The 14,382-nt window shown below is 42.9% G+C and overlaps 1 protein-coding gene across 1 annotated transcript; it reads left to right on the top strand.

Moving 5' to 3' along the window:
- The first annotated feature begins 616 nt into the window (after window positions 1-616).
- SRI (sorcin) lies at window positions 617-14,042 on the top strand. The gene is made up of 8 exons (XM_080818147.1): window positions 617-735; window positions 1,687-1,770; window positions 3,712-3,781; window positions 9,326-9,369; window positions 10,183-10,330; window positions 10,552-10,665; window positions 11,846-11,904; window positions 13,828-14,042. The coding sequence occupies exons 1-8, from the start codon at window positions 685-687 to the stop codon at window positions 13,852-13,854; spliced, it is 597 nt and encodes a 198-aa protein (XP_080674273.1). The 5' UTR covers window positions 617-684; the 3' UTR covers window positions 13,855-14,042.
- The last annotated feature ends 340 nt before the right edge of the window (window positions 14,043-14,382 follow it).

The raw sequence follows: 14,382 nt of genomic DNA, 5'->3' as shown, positions 1-14,382 counted from the left end.
AAGAACCTGGGCGGGGTTCCCCTGCCAGTAACTGCCCTCTGTCCTCCCCAAGCCATGTCACGCCCAGCTTAACCAGGACCCGACCGTGTCCCCTAGTAAGGAAACACCCCGGGTGCCGTTCAGTGAAATGTGCAACCGCAAGCCAAACGCTCTTTCGCACACAGTTCCTGAAGTTTATTCCTGTTTTCCAAGGGCGTTTTCATATTTTGAGTTTTCAACGCTCCTTCCCTCACAGGCATCTAAGAGCGGTCCCACTGCATTCAGCCCGTTCCTCACAAAACCGTACCCGGCTTAGAGCCCGGCAGCCCGACTAATAAAGTTGTTTAAAATGTTTCAAAGTACCAGAATAGAGCCCGAGTAGGAAGAAATAAAGAATCCCCAGGGCACCGTACTGGTGTTGGAATGTGCCATTCGCGTCGCGGGGAGGACAGTCACCGGTGAGCACGGCGTCGCAGGTCTCAGGCGCTTGGGGAGCGGCGCTTGCGCACGACCTGAGCCCCGAAGCCGCAGGGGCGCGCCGTGCGCACGCAGGAGGCCGAGGCCCGAGCGCAGCGCGATGCGGGGGGCGGCTCGGGCGCGCGTACCCCTCCGCCCGCGTGGTGCGCTCCGGGGCGGCCCCGGCGGGAGGGCGAGGGCTGCGGCAGTGGCGGCGGCGGCAGCGGCGGCGGCGGCGCAGTCTGCACCATGGCGTACCCGGGGCACCCTGGCGCCGGCGGCGGGTACTACCCAGGCGGGGTAAGTGCAGCCCGCGCGGGCTCGCGGCCCGGGCGCGACCCTGTTACACCGTAGACGGCGAGAGGCCACACTGGGCCGCCCCTCCGAGGCGACTCCCCGGGCGCCTCCCGCCCCCGGCTTTTCCCTGCCCGTTGCCTCGCCCCAGGCCCCTGCCCTTCCGCCTCATCCTCGGGCTCCCTCCTTCTCTCCGACCCTTTACCCTGCGGGTGGCTGCTTGGGTTCAAGCGCGGGTGGATTTTGACCCAAGAAGCCCACCCTGTGCCTGGGATGCGCGGCGTGAAATTGTGCGAATTGGGTATTGGCTTCATCTCCCTCCCGGTTTCCCCTGAGAGCAACAGCCATTTTAATGTCGGATGGTCCGGGCATCCACCTCCCTTCTTTAAAAGCAAAGAAAAAAAGTCGGGGAAAGACCGCGGGGAGGCGGGGGTGGGGGTGGAAGTGGGGAGAAGCCCTCCGGGGGGAAGACCACCCCGCGCGGCGCCTGGGATGCGCGTCGTCGTGGGAACTGTTTCCGAGACGGAATGTTCTTTCCCCGCGCCACCCCTCCCAGGTGCTCGCCGCGAGATAGTCCAACCGAGACACCTAAGCCTGGCCTGGGCTACACCTGTCTCAGAACACTTTGAAAAATACCGTAAATGCTAGGAAAGTAAAAGAACAGTTCTGAGTCCTGATCTTAAGTTGCTTGCCTGGGTTACATTTAATCAGTAACCTGCAGGCTAATAGGGATTTTTAAAGTTGCTTCACTTCTGCAGGTGTCATTTTCAGGACAACTCACTTTGGTCCAAGCTGCCAGTTTTTAAATTCTGCTGGGGTGAAAATAATTGCAGTTAAAGCGTGCCCGGTGGTGAGGAGATGATCCATCCGTGTGAAGGTCGGGCAGTTGCCAGGCTTTCCACAAAAGCATTCAGTGGATTCAGCGGGAATGATGGTTTTGTGTTTGTTGTTTTACAGTATGGAGGAGCTCCCGGAGGACCTACATTTCCCGGACAGACTCAGGATCCACTCTATGGTTACTTTGCCGCTGTAGCTGGACAGGTTAGCTTTTCCCCTTAATATTAAAGAATTGTCAGAGTCTATGTTTGTATTAGGCATTGTTAGAGTGGGGTGAAAAAAAGAACTTTTCCTGTGGAAGAGAATCCCTTTGCTTCTTTAAAAGAAAAAAGGGATAAAGAAATGTATAGTCGGTTACTTATCTCTGAATATTCAGAACAAATTAGGACTGTTACCTGTATTTATGTTAGTTCACTTGACAGATAAATTTGTGATTGAATTAGGGTCTGATTGAGTAGGAATAGGGGGCTGTAAGTGTACCGTGAAGATATGTAGAGTAGAAAGATGTTTTTAGAACTCTGAATTGTCAGAGTCTGAGGTGGTTTCCAGAGAAGAAATTCCAGATCTGGTGAACACTAAACCCTTGTTTGTACAACTTAAAGACACGTACCAGTAATTACATGGTCAGATTCTAAAGGACACTTTCTTTAGGTTGAATTTGACTATTATCAATTACCCCTAGGAAATAGGTACTTAGGTTACGAACTTACCAGCTTCAAAATAGGAAAGTTACTACTCCTTTAGTAACAGGAAGTTAATCTTGTGAACAGTTTAGTTTCTCTTTGATGCTGATGCTGTTTTAGGTCAGCTCTTCTATGTCCTTATAAGGTGTGGTGGTCTGGGGACTGAGAGAGAATGAAGGTTGGCTCCCTCCTGGAGACCTTTCAGTTCTCTACCCTGAGTTGTAGGACAGATGGTGGTGTACATTGAGGGAGGACGCTTCCCTAGCTGCCCAGGCCACTGTGTACGGTAAATACACTGCTGGTATAACCCAGAACTACCCAGAAGAGATGTTGGCCCTTAGGAATGCCACTCAGCTTTGTGTTGATCAAAAGAAAGAAATAACACAATCTCCATATGAAGATAATATCCAGTATTCTGGGATAAAAACCCAAGACCACCTTTCAGAATAGCATTCTAAGAAATATAGTTCAAGAAATTGAGTGGAAAATTGAGTCTAAATTCCCTTTAAGTATCTGCTTCATCTGTTAATGATCTGTATCTTTGAAACCACAAGACAGGGCAAAGCTCAAGACTTGAGTTCTTGGATTGCCTTGCCTCCCGCCCTGTAAGTGACCCCACCTGCTTAGCTTGCAGCGGCCCTGGCCTACATCAGCATGTCCATTGTCTTTAAAATTATTGATCCTGCTCTTCACTTAGAATTTACTGTACAGAAGGACCTAAGGATTTGGGTATTTTATTTTTAAATCTCTAAATATAACATCTATCTGGTTCTGAACTTGGTCAGACAATCAATAAGCCCTGGGAACCTGTGTCTTCCAGGTTTAATTGTGGTTCTGGAAAACCATTCTCCGCATCATAAGCCAAGGGGATCATGAAGGCCTCTCTTTGTTTCATCCAGGTGTGAATGTCAGCTGTGTACCCTGCTGGGTCCTTCCACTGCCCCCACTAAAAAAAAAAAAATTATGTATCAGTGGAAGAAGCTGAATTCACCTCAGTGTTTTATTAAAAAGAGGAACCTTGTACTTGAAAATATAATGCCGGATCTAATTGAGGAATTTAGAGGAAATGATGAAAAGATACTGGTATTACTAAATAATAGGTGTAAACGGCTTCCTGACTTTGTGAATTCTTATGTAATAATTATTTAAAATAGAGTCTGAAATTGAATGCCGACTTTACTTAGGCATCAAGAAATGTATTTTTTGTTTAAGGCCCTAATTGTGCATTTGTGGGAGAGGACTTAACAATTTTGTCTTTCCTTCATCATTAAATTATTTTTGAAAGTAGAATCAGGAAAGGAATGCCTATTTTTGGAAGGCATTCCTTTAAAAAAAAAAAAGTCTCATGCATGAAAATGCTCATTTTCTTGGTCATTATTGCTGAAATAATATACTGAAAGTAGAGCACTAGAAGGTACAAATCACTATTATAATTCCTCTTCCAATTTTTCCCCCCCAAAAGGATGGGCAAATAGATGCTGATGAATTGCAGAGATGCCTGACCCAGTCAGGCATTGCTGGAGGATACAAACGTGAGTTGACAGTCCCAGAGTTTCTCTAGAAGTACTCTTGTGTTTCATATTTTAACTGTTACTTAATGATGATAGCCTTCAACGACACTGGGCTTTTCTGATCTAGCAAAAATTAGAATTGCCAAAGCTAATTTCGGCTGTTTATGATTACAAATATGTTGATTTGAACACTTGTTAATAAGTCATACTACACTACCTACCTGGCCGTTAGTGGGTCTTTGGATTGGGAACCATTGGAAGCCGTGAGACAGTCTCCATGGCCTCCTTCACAGATGACGAGGTAAGGTGGTGAAATGAAATCCGCCAGGTCCAGTGTCATCAATGACAGGAGCTAACATTTACAGCTGTTTCCCCAAAGTTGACGTCTGTCCTGAGCCTGGCACTTAGGGTTTTGGGTGGCTGGTCCCTGAGTGACCTGCCCCAGGTCTAGTTCTGAGTGGCTGGTCCTGTCCCCCTCTCCCACCCCTGGTCCGCAGGGAGCCAGTTTGCACTCCTGCTCTCTGAGTCGGCTGCTGGCCATGTGAATGCTTGTCGTGACACCCTGCCCCCCTGGATCTTTCTTCATCTCTCTTTTCACTTCAGAGAACCTGTGCAGGCTAAGTCGGAAGTGCCCTTCCTAATTTCTAAACTGTTTGCACTAGTCTTCCTTTTCCTTCTCCTTCTCCTCAGTTCCTCAGAACCTGGATCTGCTGCCTTGTAATTCCGTGCTTATACCACCTTCCTGCCTTTTGAAAGAGCTCTTTGCCTTGAGTTGCAGAAGTGCTGCATCCAGACAGGGCTCTCTCATCGTCCCCCACACTACCACATGCTTCTTCGTTTCAAATCAGATCTTGACCATGACAAACACGCAAGGTAGAGAATAGTGACTTGCCAACTTTGCCAGTGGTTAATTGAGACAGAACATCAAAGTAAAGCCTTCGCTGTCGGTAAACTGTGGATTAAAATGCTCAAACTAGGGGCACCTGGGTGGCTCAGTGGGTTAAGCCTCTGCCTTTGGCTCAGGTCATGATCTCAGGGTCCTGCGATCCAGCCCCACATTGGGCCCTCTGCTCAGCGGGGAGCCTGATTCCCCCTCTCTCTCTCTGACTGCCTCTCTGCCTACTTGTGATCTTTCTCTCTGTTAAATAAATAAAATCTAAAAAAAAAAAGAATATATGTTTCTTAAAAAAAAAAATGCTCAAACTAGAAGATACACCAGAAGGTTTACAGTGGCATTTTTAAACTGTTCAACATGGCATATTTATTGGAGGGCTTTTTTATAATATTTGCATTTCTATTTCAATCATCCTTTCTTTTATGTGACCTCAGTATCTGTTAATATTTTCTAGTTGGAAAAATTAATATGAAAGAGGAACTTTTTGCATTTCTCATTAAATCTGGTCCTTTAAAAAAGAAATACTTTCTAGATAGGGGATTTTTTTTTTCCTGTTGTAGGAAATACATTTATATTGTTATTGTTAACCACCTCAAGCAGTCGGGGCTAGTGAACAAAGAATCCTGGTTTAATTGCAGGGTTTATGAAAATGAGCTGTGTCCCAAAATAAACTATTCTTCTATATGCTTTTGGTAGAAGAGGTGTGGCAGGTTTTAAAATCTTACTAACAAATGGGTTGTATATCCTTGGAGAATAGTCTTTTTAAACATTTCCTATGAGGAGATCATGGTTAGTGATGGTCTTGGATCATGGCGTTCTAGGGAAGACATTTCCTGAGTCATCAGAACCATGTGATTGAGTTTATTTACTTATTGTCATCTGGTTGTGGAGGCTGTAAGGAACCACTGAACCATCCTGCTTGTGAGGTTTATGATGCAGAAGATACACAGCCATTAGTGTTTTTTAAACCCGGCTTCTAAACCGAAAAGCACAGATGGAGGTGAGGTGAGGGGCGGAGGGATATTAGTACCTACAGGCAGCTTCTCCAGGCTAAAAGGAAGCAGTCATACCCAGAGCTAGGGGTTGATAAGTGAAGTTGCTCTAGTCTGTAAGACAATGATTCAGCTTCTTTTTTTCCCTTGAGTGTAGTTGCTACTCTGTGGTAAGGTTGAGAGAAAGAATTAAAGGTAGGGTTTTCCTGCTGGGTCCATTACGTTGTGGATTTCTACCAGGGGAAAAGATGTATGAGGCATTCTAGCAGATTGAACAGGAGAAGGGAAAGAGTAAAAGTAAAATTACAGCAAAGATTCTTTTTTTTTTTTTTTTTAAAGATCTTATTTATTTATTTGACAGAGAGATCACAAGTAGGCAGAGAGGCAGGCTGGGGGGTGGGGTGGGGGAGGGGGAAGCAGGCTTCTTGCTGAGCAGAGAGCCCGATGTGGGGCTCGATCCCAGGACTCTGAGATCATGACCTGAGCCGAAGGCAGTGGCTTAACCCACTGAGCCACCCAGGTCCCCCTACAGCAAAGATTCTTTTGAAATTATTTGAAATAGAATTAGCATTAATAAAAGCAATTTCTGGGGGGAAATTTTTCAGCTAAAATTGAACAAGAGTTTTTCCTACCCAAACTTATTAGACATCACTGTTCTAGTTCATCAGAACCATGTGGAATGGTGAATTTTCTGTTCATTCACTTTTATTCACTGCGCATCTCATTCCTTCCCTTTTAAATCCTTCTCACAAATGATGACCGGATAGCTGGGCTTCCTGACATCACTGTCCGACGGTGCCATTCATAGCCCTGGGACACAGGGAAGATGTTTGTTTCACAGCCCCTCAAAATCCTTGATTTAAAGTCAAACAGTTGGGTCTACTTAGTGGTTATCAGGCCCTCTAGAGCATTGGTTCTTAAACTAAAGTGGTGTCAGCATCACTGGGTAGCTGAACCCTGTCCTACAGTTCTTCATTCAGAAGGTGTGAGGGGAGACCTGAGAATATGCATCTCTAACAGGCTTCCAGATGATAGTCGTCCAAGTTGACCAGCTATTTTTTGTTGTTGTTTTTTGGGGGGGTGGTTAGATTTTATTTATTTATTTGACAGAGAGAGACACAGCGAAAGAGGAAACACAAGCAGGGGGAGTGGGAGAGGGAGAAGCAGGCTTCCTGCCAAGCAGGGAGCCCGATGCAGGGCTCCATCCCAGGACCCTGGGACTGTGACCTGAGCTGAAGGCAGACACTTAATGACTGAGCCACCCAGGTGCCCTGACCAGCTGTTTATGTGACTATAAATCACCTGAGGAGCATATTAAACTGCAGATTCTGATTTTGTTGGTGTAGGTTAAGGGCTGAGATTATGCTGTTCTAAAAGCTCCCAGATGATAACTAACACGGCTGGTTCAGGACTCTCACTCAGAAGAATGGTGGTCTCAGCCTTGGCTGCTCACTGGAACCATTGAGAAGCTTTAAAAAAAAAATTGCTTGGGTTCCATGCTCACGTATTTTGATTTAATTCTGTGGTTCTGTGGTTATGGCTGTACATAATACTGTATGGTATACTTTAAAATGGCTAAGAGAGTCAACCTTAAAAGTTCTTATCACACACATGAAAAAGTTAACTATGTGAGGTGATGGATGTGTTAACTAACCTCATTGTAGTTACCATTTTGCAGTATATACATATATCAGATCTTTACATTGTATATCTTAAACTTACACAATATTATTTGTCAATTATATCTCAGTAATCCTGGAAAAAAAATTGTTTGAGGTGCAGCCCTGGTATCAGGATCTTTGAAAGCCTCTGGGTAATTCTGATAAGTACCCAGGGCTAAGAACCATTGTTCTAGATTGAAGAGGCTTCATACCTCCACACAACTTAGAAGTCAAAATGAAGAATCAACCAACTCTTTCCCAAAAGTGTGGAAAAGTGTTGCCTCCTGTCACTTCAGAGAACTGTATCTGTGGATTAGATGGAGTTCTGAAAGGCCAAAAGAGAAATAGTTCCCCACCTTTTATTTCAGATTCCAGAATATGCCAAACACAGGAATCTGTTAAAAGTGGAAAACCTGGGAGCCTGGGTGGCTCAGTCATTAAGCGTCTGCCTCAGACTCAGGTCATGATCCTGGGGTCCTGGGATCGAACCCTGCATGTGGCTCCCTGTTAGCGGGAAGCCTCCTTCTCCCTCTCCCACTCCCCCTCCCCCTGCTTGTGAGCCCTTCTCACTGTCTCTCTATGTCAAATAAAAAAAGAGAGAGAGAGAGTGGAAAACCTACAGTTTGTACTGTTTGGAGACATTACAGTACTAAGAGCTCAGATGTGTTTTAAATTCAGTTTGGTTGGAGATAAAAATGAAGCTAGTAAGAGCTGTAAAATTGTTCTGTGTGCCTTTTCACACTTGCAGTATTTATGCCAGCTTGGCCCACTGACCCTTGTCACTTCTGCCTTCTATAGCCTGACAGCTTCTCTGTTCCTGTGTATTTCCCCAGTCATTGGTTCCCATGAACACAATGTAAGATGCAAGGAATTCTTTATGTGTAATTTGCTAATGCTTAGGTAGATCATCAGTAGGCCCATTAACCAATAAGTGTATTTTCTGTTTTTGTTTTCTAAGTGAGCTATAGAAATTCGCTCAGAATATGCTCAAGTTGTACATAAACTCAGAAGGCTTCTGAACAGTGGCCGTCCCTGAATTGGTCATTGTATCAACTCAAGAGAGTGCTCTTATTGAACACAGTTCTGGCAAGTGTATTTATCTGGTTTCATATATAAACTTATTGTGTGTAAAAACAGGTCATAAGCTCTTCGAGGCAGGAGGTTACCATTCAGTGCATGATAGTAAAGGGGAAAGAAAGATAAATGAACTAATGAAATAGAACTAGCAAAACCAGCTATTTATAGTCTGTTAGGAGCAGGAACGGAGTAGCCCTGTCTTCCCTCTCACCATGGTGAATTGATCTCAGTATATTTCAGTTTCAAAGGCAAGAAGGTATATAAAACTTTAAAAAGACTCTATCATAGAAAATGTTATGCATATCCAATAACAGAGATAATGATACAGTCCACTACGCACCTGCCACCCAGCTTCAACAGTTAACAGTGTGTTGCCATTTTTAGTTCATCTGTTAATCTGGCTTTTTTCTTTTGAAGCAAATTCTAGATATCTTAACATTCCACACCAACTTCAAAACCATTGTACCTAAAAATATTAACTGTACAATACAATACTTTTTTTAGAATATTTCTATTAAAGTTGTTAAAATCAAATTTGGGGGATACCTGGGTGGCTCAGTCGGTTAAGCATCTGCCCTCTGCTCTGGTCATGATCCCAGGATCCTGGGATCAAGCCCCATGTGGCACTGTGCTCCCTGCTCTACTGGGAGCCTATTTCTCCCTCTCCTTTTGCCCCTCCTCCCTGCTTGTGTTTTCTCTCTCTCTCTCTAATAAAACCTTAAAAAAAAAAAAAAATCAAATTTGGGTTCTACAAGGAATCCCCTCTATCTGGGAAAAATCTGCTTCAAAGCTCCATGTAATTTAGTGCCACATAAATTGAGTAGCATATAAAAGTAGGAGTATATAAATAGTCACTTTCCCTAATTAATTTGAATGTATACAGTATAATGTGAATTTTTGAAACCATATTAATATGTTTGTACTTTTCTTGATTTAACAGCTTTTAACCTGGAGACTTGTCGGCTTATGGTTTCAATGTTGGATGTATCCTTTACCTTGATTGCTGTCTGAAGGGTTTTTTCCTGACACACCCCCCCCCCAAAATTTCTTCCTTAAAGAATTCATCCAAGAATTAATACCCAGTAAACATAAGATGACAAATGACCACAAAAAAGTTTTCTGAAATCATTAGCTTGTAAGATATAATTTGGTGTGAAAAAGGAAAGGAGCTTAGTAAACAGAATGTTGGTTATTCAAGAATTCAAGGTAGCCTCAAAAGAGACCCAAGTATAGAAATCGGGGTGGTCATGGAAGCTTTTTTGCTCTGTCGTCGTTTGCTCTGTATGATTCACACCTGACCCTCAAGCAGTGGGATTTTTCACATCGCGGCTATCAGACTTGGTTTAGCTGGCGCTGCCCCTGCACTGCCTTCCATCCCATCTCATTTTTTCAGAAGTGAAAACACTGGGTCTGAAAAGACTTTACCATAAGGGAATGTTAGGGCCAAGACCCCCTCCAGACCTTAGCAACATAGCCCAGGGCCCCAGAAAGTGCAGCCCAGTTCCAGAAACAAGACCGCTTTTCACGTGTGGCTCACCCGTGGCCACCTTCCTTCCCCGTTATCACATCACATAGATTCTCTTCCCACAGTGAAAATACGTCCTCAGGGTTTTCTCCATAGGCCCTTTTCATTATATCACAAGAGTATTTTTTCATGACATCACACTGAGACGAACATACCACATTTTTAACCTTTTTTAGCAGGAAGAACATTAAATTCACTTATCCTTGATCTTTGATTTATTCATTAGAAAATGTTGCAAATTAAAGATACTCTAATCCTTGATGACAGTTCAGAGAGATATGTCGGGCACAATGGGTTTCAATGAGTTTAAAGAACTCTGGGCTGTGCTGAACGGCTGGAGACAACACTTCATCAGTTTTGACAGCGACCGGAGCGGCACAGTGGACCCGCAGGAGCTGCAGAAGGCTCTCACCACAATGGGTGGGTACGGCCGGTTCCAGCCACCTGGCATTCCTTTGTCATTTCTGAAACTTTACATGAAGGCTGTTTCTGTTGTCTAGAAGCAGTGTCTATTCCTAACTAAACACCTAATACATAATTCCTAGTGCATATTCACAGTTCAAGTGAGTACTCCCAGGCTGAAAGAATTGTGATTATTTTTAATAGTCTTTTTGTTATCCTTTAACTGTTTTCTTCCTCAGGCTTCCGGTTGAGTCCGCAGGCTGTGAATTCCATTGCTAAACGCTACAGCACCAATGGCAAGATCACCTTCGATGACTACATCGCCTGCTGTGTCAAACTGCGAGCCCTGACAGGTGTGTTCCTTGAGGTGGTGTCATCTCCGCGGGCTGGGAAGACCGTTTGTGGTTCATTTTCCAGTGTTTCTGAACTTCTGTTGTCCACAGTCTTCTCTTTTTTCCCCCTAACTTCAGGGGCTTTTTTAAACACTGCTATTTAAATGTATCTAGCAGAATAATTTTTTTTTTTTCCGGAAATCCTTTCAGATTCGTGGTAAGTTGCTTTGAAAATAACCTTAACTAAATTTCACAAATATGTTCCAAAATGTGACCACCTAATTTGTGTACTTTTGGTCAGAATATGAGCGGTATTCTGTGATTTCCCCTAGAATGTAAACTATTTGAGGAGAGAAAATACTCATTTGTAGCTCTCTCTCCTAATTCCTCCTGTTGGAAATTATTTAAATTGGTCATCTGTTTCAGGTATATGGACTTCTTAGATGAGAGTATATCTGTAATCTCTACTTTTCTATTCCCTCTTTCTTTTGTATATTTTTCTTGTTCCACTCCTCTCTTAGTCTTATTCTCTCTCTTTTTTTTTTTTTTAAGAGGCTGCATGCTGTGCGTTGAGCCCAGCGCAAGGCTTGAACTCATGACCCTGAGATCAAGACCTGAGCTGAGATCAAGAGTCAGACACTTAACCCACTGAGCCACCAGGCGCCCCAGTCTTTTACTTATTAATACCTGGGTTTGTAATTTTTTTGCATCCTAACAAGAACATAAGGGCACATTTTTTTGTTGTTTTTATTTAAGTCAATCCTTTTCAGTAGCACAAAGCTCAGACAGATGGAATATTTGATTACAGCCCATTTGCCACATTAGGGACTCCATCCATCCATTTCCTACTTAAACACTATGTTATTAAAAAGTTTGAAATTCTGTGTCTTCATTACAACTAAATAATGGCCTCAGAAGTCACATGGCTTTTAGTGACTTTGGAGTAAGGTGCTTTCTTCCAGCTCCACATTGAAAAAGATGATTGGATAACTTCTGTATTGTTGTATTACTTTGTTGTATATTAAATCCATTCATATTCATATAGTTGGCTTCTGTGCTGTGGGCTTTTGTTTATGTTGGCTGGTTTTACAAGTTTTACAACTCAGATGTTACTGCAGTTTGAACCCAGTGCCAAAATAATTACCTGTTGTGACTTCAGGTGTTAAAAAATAACCATAAATTTTACTATGGTGTTTTACAGACAGCTTTCGAAGACGGGATACTGCTCAGCAAGGTGTTGTGAATTTCCCATATGATGATGTAAGTCTCTGTAAATTCAAAACTGAGTGGATGAATAAGATGTACGCCAGTTGGGCATCCCTTTTGAAGTTAGCCATTAAAAGCATCTTAAGGATGCTGTAATGAAGGATTAAATGATCAGGAGTTACCATTCAAAATTTATTAATTTCATTTATTACTAGTCTTACTTATAGACCACTGTTTGATTTGCATTGAAAGGCTTGGTTCAAAGCCCACCTGGTCTCACTTACTGGCTGGGTCACAGAGGCAGGTTTCCTCGTTGCTCCAAGACTATTTGAGGAGAGAAGTAGTAACGCCTTCTTTCCTGAGCTATTGGGAGATGTCAGTCAGAGATGTCCTTGGAAAACACGATGCAGATGTTGTGTCTGTTTTTGCCGTCATTGAACAAATATCTCTGTCACTGGGAAGTCAGTTGAACAGCTCAAAGCTGTACTTGACACATCTGTGTTCTTCAGTGAGGATGTAAGACAGAGACTTCAGTCACAGTTTAAAACATGTATTTACTGAGCAGCCACACTAAATGAGATTGCACAAGGCCACATAATCAATATGAATGTAGCCAGGTGCCATCTTGGACGGCCTCAGTTGGATATACATAACAAAGCTAGAGAGGTGTTTAGTTTTTCTGTTTTTCGCTCAGCCATGGATTTATAAGAAAAAGACCTTCAGAATGGAAATCACTGTGATAACTGAATGCTTTAAAAGGTTTCTCTATTACAAACTGCAAGGATGATCTTACTTTCCGTTTGGCAGCTGCCACAGTTCTTTCTGATCATTTAAAAAGGCTTGTGTGTAAATATGTTTATTTATTCTGCTTAAAGGTGTGTTTTCATTAATGTGCGTTAGCATCTGTCTCTGGTGCTAATCTGTCACTGTTTCCGAAGGCAGAGAGGCCACCTGTGGAGTGGAAAGTGCTCAGGCTATGGCCTCCCATGGGCCCCATAAGAGATTTTAAATGTCTTGATCCTCAGTTCCCCTTTACCTGAAAGGGATAATAAGCTTGGCTTTGTAGGAGTGCTGCAGGCAGTAGCAGCACACAGTGCCTCCCTGGTGTCAGAAGAATGACAAAGAAAATTGATAGAAAAGCTGAGCCTATTGGGCCTTAGAGTGAAGCAAACATTTCACAGCAAAATACCGATGCTTCTAAACCTGGGTATCTGAATTGCTGAGGAAAGGTCATATATTCCTTTTCTGTGCGTACATAGAGTTGCGTGCTAGAATTTATTTTAATAAAGCAGATTTTAGGGGAATAAACTGCTAAAGGTGCTCTGTGAGTGGTGGGATAATACTGTGTCCTTTGGAGGCCCTGTGTGATTGAGCAGTATCAACTCCGCTGTTCGTTCTGAGTAGGTTCCTTTTACCATGGCCATTTCTAGAGTCTTGACATATTTGGAATTTCAGTAATTCTTTTTTCTTTTTTTTTTTGAGATTTTACTTCTATCTTTAATATCTGCATCTTTTTTTTAAACTTTTTTTAAAAAATTTTTAATAAACATATAATGTATTTTTAGCCCCAGGGGTACAGGTCTGTGAATCGCCAGGTTTACACATCTCACAGCACTCATCATAGCACACACCCTCCCCAATATCCATAAGCCCACCACCCTCTCCCATGCCCCCTCTCCCTAGCAACCTCGGTCTGTTTTTTGAGATTGAGTTTTTTATGGTTTGTCTCAGAATTTCAGTAATTCTTTATCCATTCAGGTAAGATCTGCTTTCTGTGAGAAGAGAAGTCCACTGGGTTTTACATTGGATGGCTTCCCCTATAAAATCAACCTTTCCGCCCATCATGTACTCTTATTTTAGAAAGGGATCTTTCTTGATCCGTAATTCAAATTAGAGAAACAAAATGTCAGCAGCCTAAAAAGAAGCTATGATTTGTTGCGATGTTTGCAGGATAACGTGGACCTTTCTCTCTTTCAGTTCATTCAGTGTGTCATGAGTGTTTAAATCAAGAGGGAGCTGTATGATCATGACCAACATTCCGACTGGAGTTCGCTTTTGCTCTTACTCTCTGCCTGCAGTAACGTGTGTAACCTTGCGGTGCTGCTTTTCCTTAATAGCTGTCACGAACATTTATTACTTGATGTACAATGGAAGTTTTTAGTGTTGATAATAAATTCTTCGGAATTTTGCAATGATAAGATCAAGTCTCTTACACCATTTGGAACATCCTTGAGCCATTGTCAGTGATGCCTTATCCTCTGGCTAAGCCTCTTTTATGTAAATTTTGGTGTGCAGAATGTTTAAGTCCCGTGGTATATATTTTTCACTGGTTAAAAACCTTTTCATCAGACTACAGCTCTTGTCTCTTCCTGGAAGAGCTTTTCCATGGTATTAAAAGCTTTATGTATGGAGTATTCTTATCATATAAATGATTTATATTCACATGGATGCACACAGGAACAAAAACCCATGGTAATCCACGTCAGGGTTCGCTTTAGCGGAAACTTAGCACCGGCTTTTTCAGGCTTACAC

This window comes from Martes martes (assembly GCF_963455335.1).
Source record: "Martes martes genome assembly, chromosome: 11".
In the NCBI taxonomy this organism is placed as follows: domain Eukaryota; kingdom Metazoa; phylum Chordata; class Mammalia; order Carnivora; family Mustelidae; genus Martes; species Martes martes.
This window is presented reverse-complemented; position numbering and strand designations above follow the sequence as displayed.

Excerpts from the sequence above, each read along its gene's own strand:
- SRI (XM_080818147.1), top strand. The coding sequence starts at position 685 with ATGGCGTACCCGGGGCACCCTGGCGCCGGCGGCGGGTACTACCCAGGC. Across the intron at positions 736-1,686 it reads GCGGGTACTACCCAGGCGGG|TATGGAGGAGCTCCCGGAGG; the intron begins GTAAGTGCAGCC and ends GTTGTTTTACAG. Across the intron at positions 9,370-10,182 it reads TTATGGTTTCAATGTTGGAT|AGAGATATGTCGGGCACAAT; the intron begins GTATCCTTTACC and ends ATGACAGTTCAG.